The sequence below is a fragment of the Podarcis liolepis genome (genome assembly GCF_965112155.1).
Source record: "Podarcis liolepis genome assembly, chromosome: 9".
NCBI lineage: Eukaryota > Metazoa > Chordata > Lepidosauria > Squamata > Lacertidae > Podarcis > Podarcis liolepis.
The window spans coordinates 44,187,346-44,208,677 of NC_139564.1; the positions used below are offsets into that span (position 1 = coordinate 44,187,346).

Below are 21,332 nucleotides of genomic sequence, written 5' to 3' on the forward strand. Positions count from 1 at the left end.
TCTGTCTTCCACTACCTCCCGCAGTTTGGTCAAACTCATGCTGGTAGCTTTGAGAACACTGTCCAACCATCTCGTCCTCTGTCATCCCCTTCTCCTTGTGCCCTCCATCTTTCCCAACATCAGGGTCTTTTCCAGGGAGTCTTCTCTTCTCATGAGGTGGCCCAAGTATTGGAGCCTCAGCTTCACGATCTGTCCTTCGAGTGAGCACTCAGGGCTGATTTCCTTAAGAATGGATAGGTTTGATCTTCTTGCAGTCCATGGGACTCTCAAGAGTCTCCTCCAGCACCATAGAAGTTGTAGTATAAGATCACGTAACTATTCTGCTTGTCTCAGTTGCGATTCACCTGGAAGATGCTGCTGGTGGGGAGAAAGCACTTCATTTTCTTCTCCTCTGGCCAAATGAATTGCCAAATGACCAGGATTAAATGGCCTGACCTGCTCTTCCTTCTTTAACAGCACCATGATATTTAGAGATCAGAAAGTTTATCTTTCTACAGTATGGGAGCGAAATATTATCACCTCAGAATATCTGCAACCTGCTGTTCAAAGCATAGCTAGAATTGCCAGTTCAATCCGTTTCCCCAATCCATGGGAATTTTTTTAAAAAGTAATTTTTAGAGTTCTGCCTTCTGGTCAATTAACAATAATAATGAATGTACTATTTTTACACTTTCTTGTCATTTTTTTGCTTATCTTTTCTTAAAATCACCTGTTTGTTCTAAGTAGTAGAATCTTTTGATCTTTTTAAAGATCTGGATTTAAATGTTAATAGATTCAGTTAATTCCACCCACCCTCACCACAACAAGTAGTTTTAATTAGCTTTGAACTGTTTCACAGCCTAATTTTGCTGACAGATAAACACAGCAAGGTGAATCACTTCTCAGACTTGAACATAAGTGATTATTTTGTTTATCCTGCATTCTTGCTTTGGATTCACAAACATCTGAAAAACCATTATATATATATTACAATATACAACACCTATCAGATTAATATTCTGCATGTCTTTCTTGGGTAACATGCATGCTCACTGCCAGAAAAAGCAGAATATTATTCTTTAGGCAAAGTTACGTTATTTCAGGAAATGTTAGTTTCTATATCTGCATTACTATGACACATTGTAAAAAAGGGGAAATATTTAGAATCAGGGAGTTTTTCATTCTAATTCTTGAAGTAGAAGTATTATATATTTTTAAATATGAACAATAATGCAGTTTATCTGCACATTAATCTAACATTTCTTATAGAATCAAAATTTCATTTTTGGAATCTGAAGGTATGGGACTATTAATAAATTTGAACAATGAACAACAAATGAAAATTATTGTTTTTAAGGCAACAGTACTACTTACTTGGGAGCAAGCCCCATTGAACTCTATGGCACTTACATCTGAATAGACCTGTATGGAATTCCACTGTTAGCTAAGGATACTTACCGGTATCTCTTCTGTGTAGTTATTCACTTTCTTTCATTGTGTTTGTTTTTTCATAAATAAAGTATTACATCAATGGGCAGTAAATGTTGGTGTGCTGCCTAGTACACTCTGGTGCTATAAAATATCTCATTCAGAAGGAATGTCTTAAAGTATTGTCTCATTCCCTTAAAATCTAAGCAAAAATTTGAGAAATTTTTCTTGAGGGCCACTGCAGCTATGTCACAATGTAAAGCAAATAATTACACAGATTATTGAGCAACCATGCAACAAGCTTGCCTTTTATGGCACTGTGTACTTTGTAATATGTCTTTCAAGACTGCCATTTGGGAAGCTTGCGTGGAAACTGTATGTCAAAAGAATTCAGAGAATTGCTGAAATGGCTAACCTATGTTTCATTGTACCGCTTTAAGCCTTAAAAAAAAATAAAAAAATCTTTCCAGTTCTTCTGTAACAAGCAGGAATAATGGTTCTTTAGTATTAAATTTTTTTTTTACAAATATCAATAATGGGGATTTTATGAAGTCTCCCAAATGCCCTCTATACAGTGACGTTGCTGGTGATACATTTAACGCTTGAAGACAACTGCAGACAGACCGCTCAGAGGCAAAAGAAGTCAAACATAAATGCTATCAGAAGAGATCTGATTTTTGTGGCATGGTGAATATTGAGATAAAGGATCTGGCTGTTCCTGTAATTCATTTTTAGGACTCTATCCATCAGTTCCTCAAATAGTAGCACTAGAGTTACTGGAGTATCTGATAACTTAGCATCCTTATATGCCTTCCAGTCTTAGTAAAAACCACATGCATGTCAATAACTTTAAGTGTATCATAGTTTGGCATCACACCTGGAGGTACACACTCTATTGTGAATTGCATCCAAGGTGAATTCAACTATCTTGTATTTTTTAAATCGTATGTTTTATCTGTCTCCTCAATACACTTGGATACATGTGCTTTATCCAAGTCTGTAGAATTGCGTATCTCTGAAATAAGAATAAAGTTTGCCATTCATAGTACTGAGACTTGTCAAGGCCCTGGGGGGAATTGGCAAATTGTAATTAGATGATGTAACTGTTGTAAATTGTTGAAATGCCAAAGTTATGCTGGCTGGCATTTTGGAATGCACGTTAAAAAAAACAAAACCCTTATGACAACAAATTTGTTTTTGTTTCATTCTCAATAGAATGTTAATGGCCAAAAGAATGTTAAAGACACATTTCTTTAGCATCTCCTCACATTCAAAAAAATTATTTCCCCCCACCTCAGTTTTCTGTAAACTCGTGTGCTCGATGTATGTGTGCTCATTGAATATTCTTCTTTTAAAAGGTGGTTTTGGAGAGCGTGCAGTGTCAAAAAAAAGTGATGCCCTGTTTCAGCTTATAGACAGCATAAGAAGATTTGGCTCAGGTATTGTACTATTCCAGTGGGTAGATGTCCAGATTTTACAATGTCAATACAATACAATGTAAGATTTGTCTCCATCACAATCCACAGAGATGTGCAGACATTGATTTGCTAGTTCTTGCATGTACCAGCTTCCCTGAGATCAGTGGAAGCACACAAACTGCGTACAGACGGGGTTTCTCTATTGAGATCAATGGACAAGCTCTGGTGGATTAGGGAATTCTATATATGCTGTGAGTAAAAGAGACCCTAAAAAAAATAAATGATTGGGCTGAACTGCTTAAACCTAGTTTATGAGAAATGGGAAACTCTGAAAAGTGACTAAATTTATCCCAAAGTCCAAGTTTGACAGATCCTGTTTTATATTTAATTTCTGGAATCTTAATATGGAAGGCAAATCAAAATTACAATTACTGCTTGGTGCCTCTCAATAAATGACTTACTGTTCATTCATTGGGAAATGCAATAATATAGGTTGGTGATATGGACACTGATACATTAGTTACAATGACTGAGATAAATTTGCATCCACCATTGAGGGAAAAAGTGGTGGGGTGTCAAGGCTTAGAGAATACTATCCCTCCCCAAAGAAAAGTCCTTACCATGTAATTTATTCAGTATTCACAGAGAGAGAGAAAGGGGCATAGTCTCTATGCAATGATGGCATTACTCCAAGTAAAGTCCCATCCCACTTTGTCTCCTCTAATCTACGTTATAATCTGAGCCTTCTGCCACTGAGCTCTCTGTTCTACTACTCTCAGCGCCCATCTGGTTCTGGGAGAAGGGGGGTCAGGAATGCATTCCAAGGACATTGAGTCTGTCAGCTGTCTCCCCCCCCCCTTCTTGCTGTTCCTCTTCCAATATTTCCCAGCTTCTGCTCTCTGCAGCCTCTGAACTATGCCCTTCTGCAAACCACTGATCTAAATCTATACTGTCCTCCTGTTCACATTCCCCACCATTCCTCCTCAGTCCAGCCCCTGACATGGAGGGAAGTAGTTGCAGAATGAGGTGTCTACAGGAGAAGAGTTAGGATCCTCTTTCTGCCTTCCACCATCTCTCTTGCAAATTGTCCCCTGCAACAGAGAAGTGGCACTCAGGGTTTGGAAAAGTGACTTGGCTGCGTAACATCATGCAGCCCTGGTAGACTTAATTTGCCTGCCTTTTTTTAAATGCTTAAGTGCTTTTTATATAACAACATGTGTGAATCCTTATAAATAAAGATTCAGTTATACAACTGTATCTGACTAACCACTGCATTAAGGCAGAGTTTCATAGGACTGGCAACAGGATCCTGTGTGCCAGTTCAAGGAAGCTGTTCTGCTGTCTCTGGACTTGAACCCAGTTCCAAGTCTGGTACTATGGCACCAGCATGCCTGTTTTCCAGGGATTTTCCAAGCAGGTGCAAACAGGGACACATGGCAATGAAGAGATGAGCTGCATGGTTGCATGGATTTGGCATTGGTGCATGATAAACAGCTCCATAGTACTGAGCTATTAGTTTGTTTCATTTTAAGCATTTGTTAATTCATGTTTGTCCATTGCATTGCAAGTCTGGGTGTGTGTGTGTGTGTGTATATATATATATATATATATATATATATATATATATATATATATGGGAAATCCTTCTATCTTTGAAGAAGATATTTTCATTAATGAAATTTTAAGCATTTTGTTCCATTTTCTATTATAAATATATTTGCAGGTTTTCAGCAAAATAATATAACAAAGGGAAGAGCAGCTCTAACATTCTCAGGGAGCTATGAGAAGAAACGGTTTCCACGAGCAGCTACATCACGCACAGAACGGATATGGCCTGGGGGTGTCATTCCATATGTTATAGGTGGAAATTTCACTGGTAAGAAAGACAAAAGATACACTTTTATCCTTGAAGGAATTGACCCTTAGAATTAGCAGAATTTTTTAAAAATGAAACAGAGGTCTTGAAATGGATTCTCTCTTTCTTGTTTTCTAGGTGTCCTGGCTCTATATTACAATAACAAACTCTGAAATAAACACATATTTTATAGTACAAGTGTCTTTATACAATTGTAGCTCCTTTAAAGCTTTCTATACAAATGCTTTAATCCCTAAAAATTAAATGTAACTTGAAAATGCTGTGAATCAAGTAGCACTCAAGTGACTAAGGTGCAGTGTGTGATAGCAAACTAATTCAACTTTTCCTTTTATCATACTGTCTTGAGATTCCGGTCAACTTAAATACACATACAGTTTAGCTTATATGAAAATGTTGCAGTTCCTGTGCTCAACGACTCCAAGATGCCTCTTTTCCACTGAAATAAATTCAATGTACATTTCACATGGTTGGCTAAAAGAAATAGTGATACATCACAATTAAATATCAGGAGAGCTTTCTAATATATTTTAAAGCACGTGTAACATGAAAAAACAACAAGCATCCAGCGAGGGATATGCTCACAGAAACCTGCATCAACATGCATTTGCCCTCCAGGTGGATAGGAGCATGTGATGGTGGAGGGAGATAGGGAGAGAGAGGAATAAGGGCAATTTTCTTGCCAAAAAAGTACCGTATTTTTTGCACCATAACACTCACTTTTTTCCTCCTAGAAAGTAAGGGGAAATGTCTGTGCGTGTTATGGAGGTAATGCCTACGGGTAGCATGCCTACGGATTTTCCTCCTCTAAAAACTACGTGCGTGTTATGATCGGGTGCGTGTTATAGAGCGAAAAATACGGTATACTGGAACACAGATACACCCGATTATCTATCTCTGCTTCCCAATTAAAATGAATAGTCTTTCTTGGTCAGAGATTTCTAATTTAAATGATACGGAATGGGAGCTAATTGTTTAGAACAAGTTATTGGGACCAGTGTTACTCCAAAATTCTTGTATGCCAAAGACAATGTACATCAGATTTGGCAAAAAAAAAAAAAAAAAAAAGGCTCAGAAAAGGGAGAGACTCCTATTAGTTGCCAAGCAGATGCAAAGTCCAGTCATAGTGTCAGCTCATCATTCACTCCTCTCTCATCTCATTATCTCCTGGAATATTGTATTGAAATTTGTCTTGCATGGAATCATGCAGATGTGCTTGGCAAACCTGCATAGATTAGAGAGCTCAGAGCACTGTATGTTCAGTAGCCCACTCTCCGTTCTGTTGGTATAGGTGGTTTTTGATACAAGACTGCCAAAGCAATGATCAGGTCCATGTGTGCAAGAAATTCTGTTGCAGCTTGTGTTATGCTTTTGTCGGGTCAGCTTTCCCCCCCCCCCACAAGCTATACATGCACACCATTAGGAAGAGAGGTCTGCACATGGCATGCCTATTGCACAAACAGATGAAACAGTTGTGTGAGTCTGCACTCTCTGAAGTTACACTCTGCACATTCCTGTTTTTGGGATGCATGCACATTTTAGAGGCAGCTGATGAAATGTGAAAACACACGCAGGAGTGACCAGTCAGTAATGTCTCTGCATTCAAGGCATCCTGCAGATATTTCATTCTGCTGCCTATAGCTTAGTTCAGTGCTGTTTTTTCACATGTTTTTCAACATGTTCAGATGTTGCTGGTCTCCACCTCCCATGAGACTTAGCTAACATGGCCCTGGATAATGGGAGTTGCACTTCAGCCACCATCTGGAGGACCCCAAGTTCTCTTCCCCTGACCCAATGGACTAATACTGAGGTCCCAGTACAACAATAAAGAAACCTAACATCATGGCTTCTCAACATGCAGCACACCTGCACCAGTTGGAACTCACTAACCTAAGCCATTCCAGGTGTGATGTTCCAACAGTGGCTCAATAAACCTCTTCTGCTGCTTGCCTTGCACTGTAAAATGGGGTGGGGTGGGCAGGGCGTTGCTATTATTTACCACAAATTAAAACACATTACAACAGATTAAAGGTAAAGGTAAAGGTACCCCTGCCTGTTTGGGCCAGTCTTGCCAGACTCTAGGGTTATGCGCTCATCTCACTCTATAGGCCGGGAGCCAGCGCTGTCTGCAGACACTTCCGGGTCACGTGGCCAGCGTGACAAGCTGCATCTGGCGAGCCAGCGCAGCACATGGAATGCCGTTTACCTTCCCACTAGTAAGCGGTCCCTATTTATCCCTATTTGCACCTGGGGGTGCTTTCGAACTGCTAGGTTGGCAGGCGCTGGGACCGAATGATGGGAGCGCACCCTGCCGCGGGGATTCGAATCGCCGACCATGCGATCGGCAAGTCCTAGGTGCTGTGGTTTTACCCACAGCGCCACCCGCGTCCCATTACAACAGATTAAAGTAACTTAAAATCACAAAAAATGGGATAGGTCATAAAATATACATCAAGAACTCTACCATCAGCATTCTCCAAGAACTCTGTAGTGAAGGAGCTAGATATTTTGTGGTTTTATATTTTGATTTTATTCTGTGAACTGCCTTGAGACTTTCAGGTATATGGTGGTATATAAATTCTAATAATAATAATAATAATAATAATAATAATAATAATAATAATAATACCACCTTTGTGGAGAGTGAGTTCCACAACTTAGGGGCTTGCATAGACAATATGTTATCAAATGTTTGACAAGATGTGAGTGATGGACTATGTCTTTGCATTTCTGGGTCACAGGATGTTCAAACCTGGGGTGAAGCGTCGATCTGACATTTCACCCATTTCTTTCTGAACACAAGGTTGTATCTACTGGTGGCTTTGTGCTAAAGGAAGCACTTCCACTCATGTAACTTAACACACCCATTTTTATCAATCCCTCCTACCAGTTGCAGCCCTCTATGCCATATCCTGTGCTGTTCTAGAGGTCCCCCCAGCTGTGAAGCGTAGCTTTTGGATAGGATAGGATGACAAGAAAATCACTTCTGCTAGCACAAAGCCACTGTTGGATATAACTTAGAAGTAATGAAAAAGTGTAATGTTATGAATTCACCTTGTAGGATTTGTGTGCATATTGGGGTACATTTTGGAAAATGTTGCCTTTGCTGTGCGAAGTTTATACTATTTGCCAGTCACTGTTTTCATTGCTTATTTCCCAAAACCCGCATCCAGTATTAGTTTGCACTTGAAACACTCTTGCTTGTTTCAAGTGCGAGTGTTTTTCCCCCAAAACCATCAAATTTACTTGAATGCTGTTGGCGTGAAACAGGATACATTTTTTCTCTCTAAAAATCATTTCTGTATTTCATTGCAAACATTGATTCCAGGCAGTCAACGAGCAATGTTCAAGCAGGCAATGCGGCATTGGGAAAAATATACCTGCGTTACATTCATTGAGCGAAGTGACGAAGAAAGTTACATTGTGTTTACATACAGGCCTTGTGGGTAAGTTGGTGTGAAAGTATGCTTAATGTACTCATGTGGTATGCTTAGAAGCACACAACTGGAACAGATGAGAAGATCGCCCAGCCTCTTGCTGCAAGGCACACAGATCTACACTCTCTGCCTTGATCACAGTGCGCCAGTTGAGATGGTGCACTGCAGAAAGTTACGCATAGAGCAAATTGCTTCAGTTGACTCAAACAAGTGAGATGACTTAGGGGAAAGCCAAGTCCTTTCAAAAAGTATGTGTACGTGCATGTGTGTATTTTAAATTTAAAAGATATTTACAATGATCCCCTCTTTGTGTATTGAATATCAATTTGCAGCATCGCCTTCTTTGCAAATGTGCATCGTACATGCACATGGTACATGAGAAGAGTTTTATTATTATTTATCTGAAGCCAAATATAAAAAGTATAAAGTAAACTCAAGACCCATTTCTGAGGTTTTCCAAGTATGCAAATGCTCCACATGTATGTGGAGCTTCCATGTGTGACTTTACCATTCATTGCTACATTTGAAACAGTTTTCTACATGTATCCTGTTGTATGTACAAAGCTACCTCAGAATTTGCAGAAATTGAAGTTTCTATGTCGGATGAAAGTTTTATAGACACCAACTGGCAAACATACAAAGCTCTGAATAAGGCTCACAGTAGTCATTTGGTGTATATAATCAGCTTTCCGTAATTAAATATGGCTTTATATTGGGCGGGGAAATCAGTTAGTGAATCTGAGGCACATTTATCAGTATTGTAAGCATACATACACTTTGAAGTCAATTCTGTTGAAAATGAAACCTTATCATTCCCCATGTAGTCTACACTTAGGTCTCCTACATGTTTTTGTAGGAAATCTTTAAACCTTGTCAAAGTCAGTGTTATTGTTGTATTACACATAAAGGTAAAGGTACCTGACCTGTCTGCTGTCTGTGTTTGTCCGCAGACAGCTTCTAGGTCATGTGGCCAGCATGACTAAGCTGCTTCTGGCGAAACCAGAGCAGCGCACGGAAACGCCATTTACCTTCCCACAGGAGTGGTACCTATTTATCTACTTGCACTTGATGTGCTTTTGAACTGCTAGGTGGGCAGGAGCTGGGACCGAGCAAAAGGAGCTCACCCCATCGCGGGGATTCAAAATGCCGACCTTCCAATTGGAAAGCCCCAGGCTCTGTGGTTTAGACCACAGTGGCACCCGCGTTCCCTTTTATTACACATATTGCAGCATATAATGCTGGTTACAGAAGAATGGAAGTGTGATGGCACCCTGTGTTGTAATGAGCATTTGTGTCAAAACTAGTTCAAGACTGGTACTCATAGTTGTTATTAGGGCAACTACCCTGTAATGTATACCACATGTGTATTAGATAACCTGCTTGCTGCAAGGATATAAAGAGCTAGTCCCTTGCAACCCTATCTGGTAGGCTTACCCAGTGGGAGTTTAGTTTTTCTCTCCCATTTGAATGGCAAACCTTGTGCCATATCACAATGGCTTCGAACGCCTCCTTGCTTTCAGGAGGTTTGCCATGTAACATGCAGGGCTGGCTGTTTGAAAAAGCTCTTTGCTTTGCAGAACTAGTTGTATAGTTCTTAGTATCCAGGTCCCTTGTTCAGTGAAATCTAAGATATGATGCACTCTCTGAGTCCTCTCCAAGGTAAATAGGAACTCTAGTGCCACCTTTGAATAATTTTGATTTAGAAGTTGAAACCATGGGGTGTGTGTGTTTCATTAATAGTCTCTGCCTACCAATGAGTAACCTTAGAGTAACCTCTTTGACAGAGGAACAGGGGAACTGTGATCCTGTTGTTTCTTCTCAATCTCTCAGTGACTTTCAATACCATTGACCACAGTATCATCTGGACTATCTTTTTGTGTTGGGAGGGGAGCACTCTTTTATAGTGGCTCTACTGCTACTTGTGGGGCCAGGTTCAGTGAGTTGCACTGGCTAACTATGAATCATAGCCAGCTTAGTTTTACTCAGAGTAGACCCAATGAAATCCACCTGGCCCAGGGCAGGGCCTGACAAGTTTTATAAGGACTGATGCTGCTGCTCAGCAGAGAGGGCTTCTTCTTTTAAATTGCTTTTAAATTGTTTTTTATATCATTTAGAATTCTTTTTTTAGTGTAAGGGCATTTTGTGTGATGTGCCTGGGAGGAAAGGAGTGGGGGAGAGCAGTGGGAGGCCCAGTTACAGTGGTTCTGGGTGGGAGGAGGTATGGTGTGGGAAGAGGGGGAGGCCAGGTAGGGGGCAGCCAGCACAGGCTGTTAGTGACTGTGCCATGTGCCATGTGCCAGCCCCTCCAGTCTGCAACTGCTGCTGTTGAATGCCAGGTCAGCCCAGAATAAAATCTCCCTCATCCACGATCTGATTATACAGTGATTTTGACAGCAAAGTCTGTATTTCACAAACGATCTTAAGACTTACTTATTCAAAACAAAGTTAGTTCTGAATTTTCATATGCAGAGTAATAGTTCTGCTTTCTGGCTTAAAGGCAAACTGCAAACTGCCATTAACAACATGACTAGTTAGATGATCTCATAAACTGACTTTTGCATTGTGAATGATCTTGCAACTAGAGATGGAAGGTATTTCGAGTCATCATGCTCATGCAAGGGGTGTTCAGTTCATATAATGTTAGCTTGCTGCTGTCATTGTATAAGATGCTTTAGACTATCACACCTTTTACAGTCCAGCTGCCTAAATAAACACTAAGCACTTGACCTGGTTCTGTTTCCAAATTCCTCTAATCAGCTTAAAGCCCATCTTTAGGCTTTTAACTCTCAGGAGCATGAAAAAAATATATTACTCAAACAGCAAGTTTAATGTCATCTTTAGAATGTTTTGCGCTCTCTCAGACTGTCAGTTATTGCACTTTACTTGCCATTATTGATCAGCTAGAATGATTAAATGGAATTAGAGATTCATAGATAGTTAGTGCCTTTAACTACTGTCTGGTGCAATAAAGATTAAAGAAATCAAGTTTTGGAAAGTCAGGCTTTTGGCATGGTTTGCAGAGGATTGCTGGGCTATGTGCCAAGCACACCTAGCAGAAGTGGCCACAATAGTGATACAGACCACAGTGTTCTTTTCGAGCATCACTCTTTTGTATTCCTAACCCTTTGACTCAGTACTGTTGTCTTAGTGGTAGTCTAGGCACTTAATTGGATGAATCAGATATGTTCTTGGCAGGCCACGCCAAGCAGTGAGTCCCAATGACCCTGTTGTAGTCTATAGTAAGGCGGTTATTTTAAGACTCTGTTGCTGATAATGGCTGCTTTCTTTTGAAGTACAACCAATTATCGGCATGAAGCACCTAAAATGCACTAAGTGTGATGAGCATTAAGAAACTGCTGTGGACAGATGATTTTGAAAATACAGTGGTACCTCGGGTTACAGACGCTTCAGGTTACAGACTCCGCTAACCCAGAAATAGTGCTTCAGGTTAAGAACTTTACCTCAGGGTGAGAACAGAAATCGTGTGGCAGCGACACGGGGGCAGCGGGAGGCCCCATTAGCTAAAGTGGTACTTCAGGCTAAGAACAGTTTCAGGTTAAGAACGGACCGAATTAAGTTCTTAACCTGAGGTACCACTGTATTCTAATAGTTCTTTTTCAGTAATGTAACTGCATATGTACATAGGTAAGCTGACTTATACTGAGTTAGACCATTGATCTATCCAGCTCAGCGTTGGCTACACTAGCTAGGAGCGGCTCTCTATGGTTTCAGGCAACTAGTCTTTCCCAGCCCTGCCCTTACTTGTTTTCTCCTGCCTGGACAGCTCAGTTGGTTAGAGTGTGGTGCTAATAACGCCAAGGTTGCAGGTTAGCTAGCTTTTTATGAATTAGGATCTGCAGGGCTATTAGAAGGTAACAAATGTATTCATTGGTGATCTACAGAGAGCAGCAAGCCACTTGTGGGGGAGCAGGTGGGGATATTGAGGCTGAACAGATGGGAAGAAGAGATTATATGTAGCACAGACTTAGAATGATTAACTTTTGTTTTTCAAAAAGGAAAAAAAAGGAAAAATAATTTTCCTAAGATGTGTTGCTTATCACTAAAATACTTTATGCCCCCCCTACTCCAACATGACGTACATGACCTTAAAAAGCAGTGGATTGCTGAAATGGGTCAGAAGCTGATCATAAGTTACTATCTTCAGAGGATTTAAATCCCCTGTCTTAAACAGAGAGCTCTATTTCACTAACCCATTAGCTTTAGAAGAGTATTGTTTTGCAAAGTGGGTTTTCATAAAGCTTGTTTTTATGCAGACCTATGCCTACTCTGGGCTAAAAATATTCAATTTATACATAAAGGATCCTGCTTGCATAATAAATTATATAAACACATAATATATGTATTTAATTCATTCGAATTAAGCTGTGAGTCAAACTGTATTTTTTCAAAAAAGGTCCATTGACACCAAGAGGACTTTAAATTGACTGAATCATTGTATTTCAGGCAAAATTATATTCTATAGCAGTTTGTAGTGTGGTGGAGGTGAGCTCAGGCAAGGGCATTTCCTAGGCATCTTTCAAAAATCATGTGAACTAGTAGCCTCTTTCAGAACATTATATCCAAAGTGTGATTCTAATGGAATCTTTTTGCCACATAATCCGGCTATCATATTTTTGCTCATGTTCCAAGTTTTATTTCTGTGATGTTTAGGATTAGTTTGCTCCAAGCCAATATAGAAGGTTGTCATTCGACATTTCTGTGAGCATTGCCACATCAATATGATTCCCAGTCAGGAGAACCCTGGAGGGAAGAATTTAAGGGAACAATACGTGTGTAGATACTTAAGCGTTGTGGTTTTATTGCGGAGGAGATCAGAAGCAAAGAAAACCGGGGAGTGTGAACTAGGAGGCTACAGACCAGCAGCTCAACCACAGTAAGATTGTCCTGTACACTGCAGAGTTCAGAGAATGTGGTATGAGTATTGACTTCTTGGACTTCCTGGACTTCCCAAAGTTATTCCATAGGACTGCTATTCTTAACTGAGTCCAAACTTGAGCAAGCCCTGTGCTTGCAGTTTCCACAACAGATGATGTGGGCCCTTCTCCTCCTCCTTCTCCTTCTTCTTCTTTTTCTTTTTTGGATGAGGGTTCTGAATTGCGTCACTCTCAGCAGGAGGGATCAGTTTTGGATCTGGTAGATCCATGGGCAGCTTTGTTCTGCCTTCCACCAGTTCAAGGCCCTGTGGCTTATGCCACTGGTGGGAACACAATGGTCTGTAGTTTCATAATGGCAACACTTTTCGTGGGGGCCTCTGGAACACTCACAACCAGCAGATGTTGGCAGATGACCACCTCTGCCATATCCTAAACCCCTCCGGCAGTGAAGATCAGGGGATTAGGACTTCTCACCCTTCAACCTCAACATGTATTTGGGGACACATTTCTTAATTTTGTAATATTTATTTGTAGTGTTGCTGTTGTAGCCCATCACCCATTAATGTCTCCCCAATTGCCAGATGAAGTCCATTGCTTTAAAAGTTGTATTCTGCTGAGTCACATTCGTAGCAGATCCACTGAAATCAGTGAACGAGTGAGTCATAAGTCACAAGTCCATTGGATTCAGTGGGTTTACTCTGAGTTGGACTTAACTGGATACAACCCTGCTTATATCCTCTGTGGTAAATAATTGTTTCAGTCTCATTAGTCATGTCTCTGTGCTCCTAAATTGCTTAGAGGTTTTATCAAGTGGTATACAAAATAGAAGTAAAGGGGGGGGGGGATTGGCTAAATCTACTACCATCCAGAAATCCCAGGGCCTTTATGCTTTTTAAAAAGATATTTGGCAAAAGGTGCATCTAAGTATCATATATGATACCTGGAAATTCAAGAGGAATTTAAGTTGGTGAATTGGCACAGGAAGAAATGATTAGCCCCTCTCCCAGAGTGCCACAGAGACAAAAAAATTATTCAGGTTACCATCAATGGTAGCTACTATTAAAGCTTTTAAGTGATACCAGAATGTCCTGTCATCATGTCTGGCTTGTGTTAGAACTGACTAGAAAAAAATAATAATTAATGGCTTTCTTTTTATAAATATGTTTTATATCACAGTTTGGAATACTCCACAACTTGAAAGCTTATTTAATGACTTTCAAATCACTAGGTGTTAAAAATATTTAAATGTATCTGCAGCTGCCCCACATAAAACTGATAAAGAATTTGAGGGGGAAGTGACGTTGCACTGTTTTTTACTCAGAAATGCTTTCCTTTGTCAGTCTTTTACTTTTGCTGGTGATGGAATTAATTTTGGCTGACCTCCTCAAGGACCATATGATTTTAAGCGTTCTTGCTGTAAAAACAAATGCTTCTTATACCTCCACCCCTATCTCCAAGAAGAAAATTGTACAATTAAATGTTTACCTTTTTATATAAAGAGAGAGAGAGAGCCAAAGTTTAATCTTCTTGACAAACCACAGAAAAACTAATGATTTTCAGAAGATTAAAATGCAAATTGCAGCACCTTTTTGGCAACGAGCAATATTCACATAAGTTTTCATCCGTGTTCTTCTTCTAAATTACAGGTGCTGTTCTTATGTAGGCCGAAGGGGTAATGGCCCTCAGGCAATTTCTATTGGCAAGAACTGTGATAAATTTGGAATTGTTGTTCATGAGCTGGGACATGTGATAGGATTTTGGCATGAACACACAAGACCAGACAGAGATGATCATGTAACCATCATCAGAGAAAACATCCAGCCAGGTGAGACCATTTTAGTGTGCTTTCTTATATTTTAGTGTGGTGAATTATATTTTAAAATGCTGCCCCATTTTATTTGCTTGCGGCTCTTGAGGTTCTTGCACATTGATATAACTGGATAGTGCTAAAACAGCAAAATTCAGCTGTGCTGTTCAGGGTGGGTGTTTATATGAGACATTTGCATTATGCAAGGTAAAGGACCCCTGACAGTTAAGTCCAATCGCGAACAACTCTGGGGTTGCAGCACTCATCTTGCTTTACTGGCCTAGGGAGCCGACATTTGTCTGCAGACAGCTTTTCCAGGTCATGTGGCTAGCATGACTAAGCCGCTTCTGGCGAAACCAGAGCAGCACACGCAAACGCCATTTACCTTCCTGCCGGAGCAGTACCTATTTATCTAGATGCACTTTCATGTGCTTTCGAACTGCTAGGTTGGCAGGAGCAGGGACCGAGCAACAGGAGCTCACCCTGTTGTGGGGATTCGAACCGCCGACCTTCTGATCGGCAAGCCCTAGGCTCTGTGGTTTAGACCACAGCACCACCCGCATCCCAACAGCGCCACTTGCGTCCCTATTATACAAGGGGTACTTTGTGTTAATACAGTAAATACTTAGTAAAAGCAATTGATAGCTTATGCAGTCTCCATAACCTCAAGCTGCCTCCTTGGCAGTTTACCCTTGTTTGAAGAAGCTGTTGTTGTTGTTAATTGGTTATATTGAAGGTATGTGCCCCTAGGCATCTTTGCAGATGATTTATTTCTCTCTAACACTTGAGTGAGTGAACTACATCTTTAAACCCTGTGAGAAACCATTTGAATGTCCTGGGTGTGTAGAGAGAAATGTCTCTATATTTGGAAATGAAGAATAGGAGCAGCCAGTAGAATATGGAAAAGGGCTGGTTGTGAGGAGAAACTATGTGATGGTTGAAATTATGTTCATACATGGTAGTACAAGGCTCCAATGAAGATGATAAAGCCGTTTGAAAATTAAAAATATGCTGTAGATAATAAATAATAATGAGTGTAGGAATGGGTTACAAAATCAGTTCCACATTATGTTAACAGCATCAAAAAACCTTGATTTTTATGTTCCCACAGCAACAGTCAGAGTAGCAAACATGACATTAAGAACATATAATGAATGAGTCAGATAAGGACAGAAAGTAGTCCCAGAATATTTGTCTCCATTTGGCTTTCTTCCTATTCAGCATAGCACGTAGCACAGTAAGATGGGGTTTCATAGGGCTGTTAAAAGAATCATTTGATTCATGAGGGAAAAAATAATATTTAAGAATGATTGCATTAAGAATGAATCAAAAAGCTGTTGATAGTTGTGCAGAAACATTTGGCTTCATCAGTATTGAGTTTCTCTGACTGAATGAGGAATGGCTAAGGTGAACTTGCCAGGTTATGAACAGGTGATACCTGAGAGTCTGACATATAAATGTAATATTTGTTCCTGAGGGGCATAGCATCAAACCTTAAAAAACACTATACCACCAGTACTCTGCAATAGTTGTAAGATGTGACAACTCACCTTTGGATCCCAATGTTGTGGCAGTAATTGGTCAAGGTTGCCCAGAAACACCATTCAGTGCTCCGAACAAATGGATAGAAGAAAAGTTAGGATAATAATAATAATAATAATAATAATAATAATAATAATAATAATAATAATAATTTATTATTTATACCCCGCCCATCTGGCTGGGCCTCCCCAGCCACTCTGGGCGGCGTCCATAAAAACCAAAAATACAGTAAAATATCACACGTTAAAAACTTCCCTGAACAGGGCTGCCTTAAGATGTCTTCTGAATGTCAGGTAGTTGTTTATCGCTTTGACATCTGCTGGAAGGGCGTTCCACAGGGCGGGCGCCACTACTGAGAAGGCCCTCTGCCTGGTTCCCTGTAGCTTTGCTTCTCGCAATGAGGGAACCGCCAGAATGCCCTCGGCGCTGGACCTCAGCGTCCGGGCAGAATGATGGGGGTGGAGACGCTCCTTCAGGTATACTGGACCGAGGCCGTTTAGGGCTTTAAAGGTCAGCACCAACACTTTGAATTGTGCTCGGAAACCTACTGGGAGCCAATGTAGGTCTTTCAAGACCGGTGTTATATGGTCTCGGCGGCCGCCCCCAGTCACCAGTCTAGCTGCCGCATTCTGGATTAGTTGTAGTTTCCAAGTCACCTTCAAAGGTAGCCCCACGTAGAGTGCATTGCAGTAGTCCAAGCGGGAGATAACCAGAGCATGCACCACTCTGGTGAGACAGTCCGCAGGCAGATAGGGTCTCAGCCTACGTACCAGATGGAGCTGGTAAACAGCTGCCCTGGATACAGATTTGACCTGTGCCTCCATGGACAGCTGTGAGTCCAAAATGACTCCCAGGCTGCGCACCTGGTCCTTCAGGGGCACAGTTACCCCATTCAGGACCAGGGAATCCTCCACACCTGCCCGCCTCCTGTCCCCCCAAAACAGTACTTCTGTCTTGTCAGGATTCAACCTCAATCTGTTAGCCGCCATCCATCCTCCAACCGCCTCCAGACACTCATGCAGGACCTTCACCGCCTTCACTGGTTCTGATTTAAAAGAGAGGTACAGCTGGGTATCATCCGCATACTGATGAACACCCAGCCCAAGGAGGGTAAAAATTAATTTGCCCCTCCTTTCCTGCCTCCCTTTCTCTCTGCCTAATGTGTCCAGTTATAGAGAGGCTGGATGTGCTTCAGGAGATACTAAAATGCATTGTACTGGGCCAGAAAAATAAAACATCCTACAAAAGTCCTGAGGTGGTTCCAAAGTCTCAAGATCAGCCCATTCTATCTCAGACCACTTTGGGTTGTCTCGAATTCTGAGGAGGTCTAAATATCTCCAAAGTGGATATATTCACTCATTCATTGTCAGAGGTGAATGCACAGCAGTACTGTATGTAAGTAGAAGGGCTGGGACTTCTGTTTTCTTCTGTTTTTCTCTTTCTTTTTAGGAAAGGCTTACATGAGATCTTGCTTATGAATTATAGGTCAGGAGTACAACTTTTTGAAGATGGAGCCTGGAGAAGTGAATTCTCTGGGGGAGCCATATGATTTTGATAGCATTATGCACTATGCCAGGAACACCTTCTCAAGGTTGGAGTCTCAGGTTATACCTTTTGACTTTTAATTCCATTCTTCTTTGTGTATATATTTTATAGATGTAGTTTTGATTCAGGCAATTGACCAAAGAGGTTTATCATGTTGTAGCTCCTCAAGCTAATAGTTGTGAAAATGGTTCTCTTAGATATGTCTGATTATTTTATAAGTATGTTCTCATAATGATCATTGATAGACTTTTCTTACACTTGTCTTACAGTAATCCCCACTTTAAAAGAAAAAGAAAAAAAGAAAACTGCTCCCTTGCTCTCAGAGTTTGCTTGTTCATAGTAGACAATGGGGAACTTCCTGTGCTAGGCTGCTAGATCATAGCCATTACCTTCAACAGGAACAAGTCCTATTTTGTCACTAGGAGGGAGCAAAATAGAATAAGGCTTCTCAGAACACAAGGTCTAAAGGTGCCAAGGTGAAAAAAGGTTATTCCAGGCTGCTATATAAAACAATTTGCCAGTAACAGGAACAATGTGGAATGTTCCCAGCCATTATATATTAGAAATTCTGTTACTCGTGGAGATTAGATCTTTTCTTAATTGTGAGTGACACTAATTTGATCATTTTTAGATTACTGTGATGGAAAATGAAACCTTCAGAAAGCACTCATGGTGCTTGGTAACAGGATGAATCAATCTGACTTTGTTGTTTTATGCATGTCTTTTGAATGTGCCCCCCCAATAGACAGGCAGGCTTTTTATGTATTGATTTCCCCCCATAATAAATTCCACTACAGTTCAAAAGATTGCATGTACCGTTGACTATGATTATAAAAGTAAGAGTTTTCTGATAGACCTATGACCCTTTTAAAAGATTGCATTGACAAATAAATGCTTAGAATAAAGTATGCTAGCATGGTGAGCAGCACCTGATCAAAGCAGTCTGTAAGCATAATCTACCTTGCATATATTCAAGCAGTTGTGGAAATGATTGGGAACAAGAAAATGATTATGGTTCCTAAAAAGCAAAAGCAGCATTTGAAGCAGATTTCCATGTACTAATTATATAAAAACTAACAGTTTAGTGTGGGATATGTTGCTCTTGATATTAATTTAATTTCATTGCACGAGAGCAATTGATGTTCGGAATTGTTGACAGTTTGCTAAGGAACAGGGACTTGAGCAGAACAGTTTACCAAACTGTTGTTGCATGGTTGTCAACAACAAACCAATTTAATCAAACAAGCCACTCTCGAGTTTTCCATTATGGCTGCTATTTATTTATTATATTTTTAAAGATCTAATTTGGCCAAGAACATAAACAAAAGTTAGATTCTGATAGCTTAGTTTGATATGAAACCTGATCGGGTTTCTTGTTTTTTTTGAATTTTTTTAGGGGCATGTTTCTGGACACCATCCTTCCTTCCCGTGATGATAATGGAATCCGACCAGCCATTGGTCAGCGCACGAGATTAAGTAAAGGAGATATTGCACAAGCAAGAAAGCTGTACAGATGTCCAGGTACCACACCATAAAACATATGCCCAATAAAGCATGCTTTCCTGCAGAATTCATGAGCGCTAACGGATGGTTTTGAATAATCTGTTTCTAATCGGTTTTCATTCAGGCAGTTAAGGCATATTTGAAAGCTGAGATAGTAAGCATTTTAAAGTGTGGTAGCTCTGGGACATTAGGCACTAAGGTATGAATGGCCTGAATCTGAATTTACTGACTCATATGGCATTTCTGTGCTTGCCTACTGTAGCTGTTCACTTGCTGGATAAGGAAGTGGGGGAAAACATGATTCATTCTCTCAGTTCTTATTTAAGATATTGTACTTTAAGCCTGGAGCTATGTTTAGATGAATGATGGGTTTGTTTAACATATCTCAGCAGCGGAATCCAGATGCCCTGCAAAACAATTGCACCGAACAGCTCTTTGTGCAGGAATTCTTTATACAATAACCATCATGCTTGGTCTGGACCTCTTGCTGCAGAGAGTCTTGGTAGTACCTTGGTCACTTGGTCTGAAACTTTATTTCTTTGGCCACTCTCCCCCTCTTGCAGATCAGTTAACTAGCTCCTAGATCAAGCATAGGCAAACTCGGCCTTCCAGATGTTTTGGGACTACAACTCCCATCATCCCTGCCCACGGGTCCTGTTAGCTAGGGATGATGGGAGTTGTAGTCCCAAAACATCTGGAGGGCCGAGTTTGCCTATGCCTGTCCTAGTTCCATGAAGCCTTAACAGCATCTTCTCACAATCTCCCCTCCTAAAAATGTGATTGGTCACCATTCACCCTTGTCCATGTGTAACGTCTCTTTCCTGCCCACAGCCCTTGCCTCTGCAACACAGAGCATGTGTGATGCTTGTGTGATGCTAATCTCTCACACCTGCTAGTTCTTGTCTGTTTCAGAGGAACCAATTAGAGAGGGAAGGAAGAAGATAAGCATCCCCCAGCTTCAGCTATGTACTGTATTTTTTGCTCTATAAGACTCACTTTTTCCCTCCTAAAAAGTAAGGGGAAATCTGTGTGCGTCTTATGGGGCGAATGCAGGCTGCGCAGCTATCCCAGAAGCCAGAACAGCAAAAGGGATCGCTGCTTTCACTGTGCAGCGATCCCTCTTGTTGTTCTGGCTTCTGAGATTCAGAATATTTTTTTCTTGTTTTCCTCCTCCAAAAACTAGGTGTGTCTTATGGTCTGGTGTGTCTTAAAAAGCGAAAAATACAGTATCTTTTTTCCCTTCAGGAGCATTTTTTTTTGCACCACTCAGTAGTTCTGATAATTATTATAAACAATTCACAAGGCATATGTGTGATATAAGCATGCCAAAGAAACAACTCATGGTAGAAGAACTGGCATCTAACCAGGCAATACAGGCAATATAAAGCTGTGTTAAACTTCATAAAGTTTCTTAATCTCTCTCTCTCTCTCTCTCTCTCTCTCTCTGTGTGTGTGTGTGTGTGTGTGTGTGTGTAAGTAAGTAAGTAAGTAAGTAATAGGTGTTTGTGGTGTGAAAAATGCTGAAGTTAGTCCTTTGGAATTGTGAATAAGGCACTGTAACCCCCTTCACTATATTTAAAAAGAAATGTAAATTAAAAAATAGCAGAGGGGCTACAGTGCCTTATTCACGTTTTCTAAGGACTAACTTCAGCATAATGAAACCCATTATTAACAGGTTGTAACATATAATTAAAGTTTGTTAACAGCAAGCCATTTTATAAGCTTACAAATAATGTGTACGTTGCAAATTTTGGCAGTACCAAATGAACTGAAATCCTTCGAATTCTCATGTGTTGGAATTTTAACTAATAACATTAGGAACTACAGACCCACTGTAATGAATTTCACCTTTCAGTTAGGACAACCAAAGTGTTGCCTAACCAAAAGCAGAATATGAAATTTGTC

At 40.4% G+C, this 21,332-nt stretch overlaps 1 protein-coding gene across 5 annotated transcripts in view; it reads left to right on the forward strand.

Moving 5' to 3' along the window:
• Positions 1 to 21,332, forward strand: part of TLL1 (tolloid like 1) — a 128,110-nt gene that overhangs the window by 60,680 nt on the left and 46,098 nt on the right. For 4 of the 5 annotated variants that reach the window (XM_083520255.1, XM_083520259.1, XM_083520256.1 and 1 more), the window contains 6 exons: positions 2,766 to 2,846; positions 4,549 to 4,701; positions 8,027 to 8,144; positions 14,677 to 14,855; positions 17,865 to 17,970; positions 19,321 to 19,445. In XM_083520255.1, coding sequence (XP_083376381.1) covers positions 2,766 to 2,846; positions 4,549 to 4,701; positions 8,027 to 8,144; positions 14,677 to 14,855; positions 17,865 to 17,970; positions 19,321 to 19,445 — 762 coding nt within the window. Of the gene's footprint in view, positions 1 to 2,765; positions 2,847 to 4,548; positions 4,702 to 8,026; positions 8,145 to 14,676; positions 14,856 to 17,864; positions 17,984 to 19,320; positions 19,446 to 21,332 lie in introns of all 5 variants that reach the window. The other variant, XM_083520258.1, reaches the window with a different exon arrangement.